We start from the raw sequence: 8,151 nt of genomic DNA on the forward strand, positions 1-8,151 counted from the left end.
ACATTCAGGGCTTTTCAGAGATACCAAATGTTTGGAAGTTTCACAATGGCAACTGCCTCTCTTTGGACTGACATGAATTAATTTAGTGATCACTCTTATAGAAATATGATAATATTTTGTAGGCTAATTATCATTTAAATCTGGCAATTTTTTTTTTATTGTTTGTCCTAAATCTCAGAAAACATCTCTCAAAAACATCTCAGGATAATGTTATGGGGCTTCAACTCATAATATGACTTTCTGTTAAGAAAGAGTACATCGATTTCATACATGTCCACTGTAGAGTACTCCATGACTGTTTATCAGGCATTTTAGGACACACCAAGTGAATAGGGAAATAATTTATATTTGAATATTTCTATGAAATATTAGATATTATTATAAAAATGTTGCCAATTACTACTCACATTATTAGCCTACACTTCTTTTTTCATTACATGTTGCATCAAGAACACATTAATATGAAAATTAGATACAATGTAGATACATTGTATATAAAGAGAAAACCCGATTATGGCCATTTTACGCACACATATTGCATAAAGCAAAATTATATATCAAAACATTCTGTTATATCTTTCATAACATAGTGGAGAATCATATTTATACAAAATTTGGTAGGCTATAAACAAATCCTGAAACCTAAAATTGAAAATGAAAAACCCACATTTTTATTGAGTCCTGGTGTCCACTACAGAGGACATAGCATAACATGAATAAAATATAATTTTTCCATTTTTTTAATGCTCTGTAATGACAAAATTCACAAAGGTTCTCAGGAGGATATGTCCACCATGGAATATTTATTTACACAAGTTTACATAAAGATATTTATTTACGTTTCTAGACATAAAATAGCTCAAAGTAAAGATATGAAAATAAATATTTATTATTTGTGTGCTTACTGTGTTTCAGTCCCAGTTCGATTCCCAGGGAAAGCAAAAACAGACAAAAATGTAAAATGTGTACCTTGAATGCAATGTAAGTCGCTTTGGATAAAAGCATCTGCCAAATGCAGACATGTAAGTGTAGATTTTAGCCTAACCATAGACCTTCATTAAAGTTTAAGCAATATTTAAAAATTGTGGCCCTTAATTCTGATTCCCCCTAATGATCACATCAGTTTTCCATTAACATTATGTTAAATACACAAATTACAGATATCAACATCGCGAAAAGAGATTAAGGTGTTGTGTTATGATAAATCATAACCCAACAACACCATTTTGATATTAGCCTGTTTTCTATTTCTACACGTATGCCATATGTGAAAGACATCAAATCTCTCCTTAAATCAAAACCCCCTGAGGAAGGTGTGGGTAATTTATGAAGTAAAGTCAATGGGTGGAGAGGGGAAAAAATATGAACGGTTTAAATTTAAGTAATTTTAAAAGTGAATTTCACAATAGTATGTGTCCAGTTAAAGAAAAACAGTCTCTAATATGTATTCAGACAGCTTTTTCTATAGGAAACGTGGTCATGACATGAATTTTAAATGTGTCTGTTGCAGACACTTTAGTTTCCTTTGTATTCTCACTGGGAGGAAATTCCCAGTTCCTGCTGCTGCATCTGATAAACATTCTGTGAAGGCAGCGCTAAAACCACTGATTAGGTGATGATAGTGCAATCTAGGCCAGAGTGTCCTGACTCCTGAGACAAGGAAAACAAGGAGCATACCACTCCTACATTATTTCCACAGGTACAACATAAATGACTTGCGACTTTCATACAGGTTTGGAACAACTTAAGGGTGAGTAAACAATGACTGAATTTTAATTTGTGGGTGATCTATCCCTTTAAACAGAAATTAGGAAGTGAGATTAATCCTAGGGCTCTCAAACAATAAAGTGGAAAGGCCAAAGAAAATATGGTAAGATCAAACGGTCAAAACATAAAAAGCCACTGCTGACCAAACTCAATTAAACAGAAATTTCTAATTAAAAAGGGCAGATTTCAGGCTATTATGCGGTCAAAAGGAACATCTTCCATTGAATAATAATCTTTATTCAATTTCAAGATACAAAAATTTCCCTTTTTTTAATGCCAATGGTCCATTTACAATTACATTGGAGTGTAATTAATACAGTACTAAAATATGTGTAAAAAAAAACAAAACAAAGAAAATGTTAAAGACTTTATATGTTTGTGCTATAACACATGTAAGCATAAGACAAGAAAAAAACTAAATGTACAAAAGACACATTTAGGTATACAAGAAATCAGTAACGCTGAGGATTATTTTGGGTAATTCAAGTAGGTTCCTTAAAATGTCTAGTTTCATTGCAATGTTATTAAATAAATGTAAATGCTAAAGACTTTATATATGTGTTTACACATGTTAAAAGGCTAATCAAGTACAAAATGTAAAAAGCATGCAAATGTAAGATACAGTACATCAACATACTGTAGTGTAAAAAAAAAATGTGGAACAGTTTACATTTCCATAACCATTTTCTTTTGTTGCAATTTCATGTAGGTTCACTGAAATTTCTACTTTGTATTTTAATGTCTCTGAGAGAAGTCCTTGATTTTCTGTGCTATAGCCTGGGCCTTTGAGACGGGGCACGGCAGCAGCGGGAGTCGGGGAGGACCCAGCGCTAGCCCTGACACTTCACTCATCACCTGCTTATTCACAGCCACATCAAAACCTGCAGAGCAAAAATGAAGAAATAAAGTTAATGAAAAGCACCATTTAATATGCAAAACAACAAAAGCAATGTCTTCACCTCACAGCTGTACTGGGAGAACAATACCATTCGAAAGTTTGGGTTCAGTAGGATTTTATATTAAAAGAAATGAATAATTTTATTCAGCAAGGACGCATTAAACTGGTCACAGTCACAAAGATTTCTATTTCAAATAAATGCTATTTCTATTTCAAATAGTTCTTCTGAACTTTCTATTCATAAAAGAATCCTTAAAAATGTGAAATATTCAGCAGCACAACAGTTTTAAAAAATCAGTATATTACAAATATCATGTGACAAAATCCAGCTTTGGCATCACAGGAATAAATTACATTTTAAAATATATAAAAAAAAAGAAAACCGTTATTTTAAAATGCAATACTCTTTCACATTTTTACTAGGGCTGTCAAAAGATTAATCGCGATTAATCGCATCCAAAATAAAAGTTTGTGTTTACATAATATATGTGTGTGTACTCTGTTAATTATTATTTATATATAAATACACACACATTCATGTATATATTTAAGAAATATTTGCATGTATATACATTTATATAATCTATATAAATATAAATGTTTTATATATAAAAATAATATTTTTTTCTTAAATATATACATGCTTGTGTGTGTATTTATTTATAAATAATAATTAACAGACCACACACATATATTATGTAAACACAAACTTTTATTTTGGATGTGATTAATCGCGATTAATCTTTTGACAGCCCTAATTTTTACAGTATTTTGATCAAATAAATGCAGCCTTGGTGAGCATAAGAGCCTCATTTCAAAAATCGTACCAACCCCAAACATTTGCAGACGCAAAACAGTCAACTCACCAAGGGTCTTAGCAAATGTGAGGACCTCCATAAATTCAAACTGTAAACAGAAGCAAATTCATTCAGATGAATATTAATTCATTCAACTGAAAACATGCTGATGAAGTAAAACTAATTAAGATGTACCTGCAGGGCTCTGGACTGCATGAGGTTGCTGTTATCAAAAGCAGAAAGCATCTGGTTCACTATGCGCCCGAGGTAGTTATATGTGCTGGAGAGGAGAGAGAGCGAATGTTACATAGTCTTCAGCAATGTAATTATAGGTAACGTTTAAGCTATGAATGTGTTTGAGCAAGTACTGGTTTTTCTGCAATCTATTGACAAGCCATAAACTTTTAACATAAATGTGTATCAGTTGTTTTTGCAGTTTTAAAATAACAACGGAATGCAAAACTGAAGTTACACTAGTCAAGCAAATCAGCCAAAGGAGACACTGAGCGACACAGCCGTTTGCACCCACCTATTTTTATGCAAATTTTGGGATATCACCCAAAAAAAATTCTGGGCGGAAACAAAAACTCAAGAGTTGCAATAATTCCAAAAATGTGCATAAAAAACTGCATGTGCTCAATAGATGCAGATCAGATAAGAAGACACACGCATAAATTATGATGAAAACATATTTACCGAATAAATCTCACGATGCACAACAATAACCCATTTGAGATGACATGACATGATTAACTAGTGAACCGATTTCATTGCACAGCATCTCAAATGTTGGTTTGATCATTCTGAAATGCCTGAGCCAAAGACTGTCATCAGAATGATTTGCCAGAAGTGTCTCACACGAACACCAGGCATCCAAAAACAAGATAACATGACAGCGTTTATCTGCTTGTTAAGTCGTGATGTAAGGAACGCTGTTTCTGGATCCAAGCCTCAACACGTTGCACTTGAGAATGCCATCGACAGACGTTTATGAGCGCTATTTTTTCATATTAAACATCAAACATTTAAAAAAAGTTAAAAATTTTAAATACTTACAGTCTATACAACAGGCTCTGTGCTCACAGCGTCACAGAAATTAATATTTTAACGATTTATAAAAGATGAATCACTGTCTGGCCATCTGGAGTTTTGGTATGGAGAATAAGGTTATGATTATATGTTTTTTTGTAGTATTACACCACATTGTGTGTGTATATTAGCACCATTTGTTGTTTTTCTTGTGGTATGAGAGAGCGTTTGGACTCGGAAGCGCTGCCGCGTGACGACAGACAACTTCCATTTTTAATACAGATATTTCCCAGGAAATGATAATTTTGCTCACTTGAAGACATGGGAAGAAACTGTGCTTTATTCTTAAAGGTTTTAATGAGATATTCCAACTTTGCACATAAGTTAAATGTGTAACTTTGTATGGAAACATTGCTAATGTGTTATCAGGTACCAGGGCGACACCACAGAAAGAAAAACAGTGAAAGAGCATGCATTTTTGACAACTGAGGCCAGAGAAAGAGTTGTACGATGCCATGATGTTGAAACTTACCTTCCTACTGCTCCATGAACACCTAGTACCAAAGCTCCCAAGAGTTGCTGTGTAAAGCAAAACATGTAAAAACAAAACTGCAAGTTATTTCAATGTTACACTAGCAGGAAAAATGCAGTAGAGGAATGAGTGAGGAGATTTCATACCTCATCTACTCCATACAAGACAGACCAGTTATGGGACTGACAGTAACAGACACACTGTCCCAGATCCCTCAGGTCGGTCCCACTGTATTTCACTCCCTGAAAAGAGGGGATCATCCGCTCTATCCCATTTAGCACATCAGCTGCCTCCACTGAAGAAAAAAATAAAGAGAAAACAGAGAATGAACCACAGAAGGAAATCTCAATCTCTCACGTGTGAATCTGACTCATTCAAAAATTGAGTACCGTGCAATTCTAAAGAATGTACAATGTTTTCAGTGTTTTGACTGACAGTAATGATGACCGTGTGGGGCTGCACTTACATTCAACACCGGTCATGCCTGGAATATGATAATAATACATCGGAAGATCTGGAGCAGAGGCGCTCACTTCCTTTATAAACAACCTCAATGCATCTGTGAAAAGAGGAAGTTCATTTGTTTTATGCCAATTACACAAAAGCACATTTGGTAATACATTTAACATAAGATTAATTAAGCAGAGTTTAGAAAAAGGGGATTAAAACCTGCATTAACGGGTTTGAAAAAGGAAGGAGAGATTACTGCTATGGCATCGGCCCCTACACTGGCGGCATGCCGAGCCTGAAGGAAAGTAAAAAACACCCACTCAGCACTTTTAAACAGTCACGAGGAGGGATCTAGCTGTTTATCTGCACATGCTGAAACACGAACAGATAAACAGCAAATGGGAGAAAATATGTATGGGGGGCTGCCAATATGAAAATGCACAAGTGCATTACAAAAGATGCAGACAATGTATGTGAATAAAAGGGGATGTGAAGCAGCGTGCTTACCAGTTCTTGAGAGTCTTTTATACTCATGCAGCCAACATGAACAACCACTTGCTCAAGCCTGAACACACACATACAGTATAAAGAAATTAAACTTCTGGCAATGGCAACTTCTATGAGACAAAAAGTAATAAAGATGTGGGTGTTTCTTAACCTATGGACAATTTTGGCCTCGTGAACCTTTAAAAAAAAAAACTGTCCACTAATAATGCCCAACAGTGGACATACTTATTGCATCACAGGATAATTTTGTTATTTTTGCCATCTTTAACATTTTCGCCACAAGTGTAGCTTAGCTGCTAGCAACACTACAGTAATGAAGTTAATTCACAGAAAATACAAGCATTCTGTTGGAAATGATAGTTTAATCTTTTTTTTTTTGTTGCCAAGACTAATTTCATAGCTAGAAATGGATGTATCCTAAACACACATAATTACATAAAATGTTCACACTTTGCATATCATTTTGACATTATTACTCATTGGGCCAGTTTCACAGACAGGGCTTAGATTAAGCCAGGATTAGGCCTTAGTTAAATTATGATATTTAAGTAGCTTTTATACATGTGCGGTGCCTTTAAAAAAAATTGCTGGTGTGCATCTTGAGACAAAACAATGGTTAATATCTTAAAATATGTCAGCGCAAGTTGCTTTCAGTTAAAACAGCTCAAACATGCATTATAGTCCAGTACATCATCTGTGAAACTGGGGGATTAGGAAAAAAAACTGCTGGTTGTGGTGGAAATGTAAAAATGATACAAATATTGACATGTTTATGACTCCCCCCTGGACATGCCTATTTAAAATGGAAAGTATTAATCAGCAAAATCCATACAAGAAATAAATGGGAGAAGTAGTAGAAAATAAACAACGAGGACACAGTAAACAAAGACTTTCGCATAATAATAATGTTTTTCTGTTAACATCATGTCGAAATTCAGTTACTTTTACAACACATGGGACATGATAATCATTGACCATAAACAACACTCACTTGTCCTTTCCGTGCTGGCACCAAGCTGCAGCAATCTGCTTCCTTTCGTCCACAGTTAGAGAACAGCCCTCACCTGTTGTGCCGTTAACTACCAAAAAGGTGGTTTAGATTACAAACAATATAAAATGAGAATGACATACTGCCTTATTCCCCGACATATTTGACTAAAGTAAGGGTTGACTTACCAAACACACTCTTAACATTCTGTTTTTCTATGAGGTAATCAATGTATGGTCCAATTACAGAGAGATTGATCTCCCTAAAACAGCAAAAGTTCAATATCAATGACTGAATCACTGCACGTCAGGTAACTTACAAGATTGTGTAAAGCTTTTATTGAGGAATGCATTATTTCACCCTTCCGTGGTAAGTGGTGTGAATGTAGCTGCCACGAGACCAGTGAGCTTTTTCACGCTTCGAGACATCTCTGCGTACACAACAACGAGGAAACCTATACATTTAATGTAACGTTAAGTTAATCAGATTTTTCCGAAAAGTCTCAAGTTCTACTTTCTTGCTCCAAATGACCACACAAGCATAAAACCTGCCCGATCAATTACATTTGAGTTCAGTCCATAACTAAAAGACGCTTACCTTTCTGTTTCGTTGGCTAAAAGCGTTCAATGAGCTCGAGCAGTATTCATTTGTCACTGGACTATTAGCTAATATATATAGACCGTAAAAAGGCAGCTACTTGTTTATACATGACGTCACTGCGCGCGAGGTAATCATGTGATGCATGAAGCAAGCACTAGACTGTAAAAAAATGGTTAAAACCATAGACCGTAAGGTTATAACATAGAGTTCTTATCTTATGTGAAGTAGAACATTTAATCAAATCACTAAGAATAATTCATAATTAAAATGTACTTTGAAGAGATATGGCGAGATCTTTTATGTACCGTGAAATGTTAGTTTTTATTTATTTATTTATTTTTTATTATTTTATTTATTGTTTCATTTTGTTCCTAATGTATAATATAAATGCTTAAAAAATGTTTAAAATGTACTGTTTTGCACTATTGTCATTCTTCTTGCAATAAAAAAAACCATATATATTGAAAAGTAAAACATGTGATAGACCAGACAGTTACTTTTTCATTTTATTTAGAGGGCTTGTATGTATTATATTTAAAAAATGTGTTGTAATGAATTAAAGAATTTAAAAGAAATTTAAAGC

General features: G+C 34.2%; 1 protein-coding gene across 2 annotated transcripts; it reads right to left on the minus strand.

Moving 5' to 3' along the window:
* Positions 1-774: 774 nt before the first annotated feature.
* npl (N-acetylneuraminate pyruvate lyase (dihydrodipicolinate synthase)) lies at positions 775-7,697 on the minus strand. Of its 2 annotated transcripts, none has more exons than XM_079827767.1 (12): positions 7,566-7,697; positions 7,329-7,422; positions 7,157-7,230; positions 6,972-7,059; positions 5,981-6,038; positions 5,693-5,768; positions 5,490-5,582; positions 5,170-5,318; positions 5,024-5,070; positions 3,658-3,742; positions 3,532-3,571; positions 775-2,648 (listed from the first exon to the last, which is right to left on the minus strand). In XM_079827767.1, exons 2-12 carry the CDS (start codon positions 7,394-7,396, stop codon positions 2,503-2,505), a joined length of 924 nt encoding a protein of 307 aa, XP_079683893.1. In that variant the 5' UTR covers positions 7,397-7,422; positions 7,566-7,697; the 3' UTR covers positions 775-2,502. The 2 variants fall into 2 exon arrangements, with proteins under 2 accessions (XP_079683893.1, XP_079683894.1); XM_079827768.1 differs by having other exon boundaries at positions 1,590-2,648; positions 7,329-7,398; positions 7,566-7,692.
* Positions 7,698-8,151: the final 454 nt, after the last annotated feature.

The sequence above is a fragment of the Gobio gobio genome (genome assembly GCF_949357685.1).
Source record: "Gobio gobio genome assembly, chromosome: 10".
Classification (NCBI taxonomy): Eukaryota; Metazoa; Chordata; class Actinopteri; order Cypriniformes; family Gobionidae; genus Gobio; species Gobio gobio.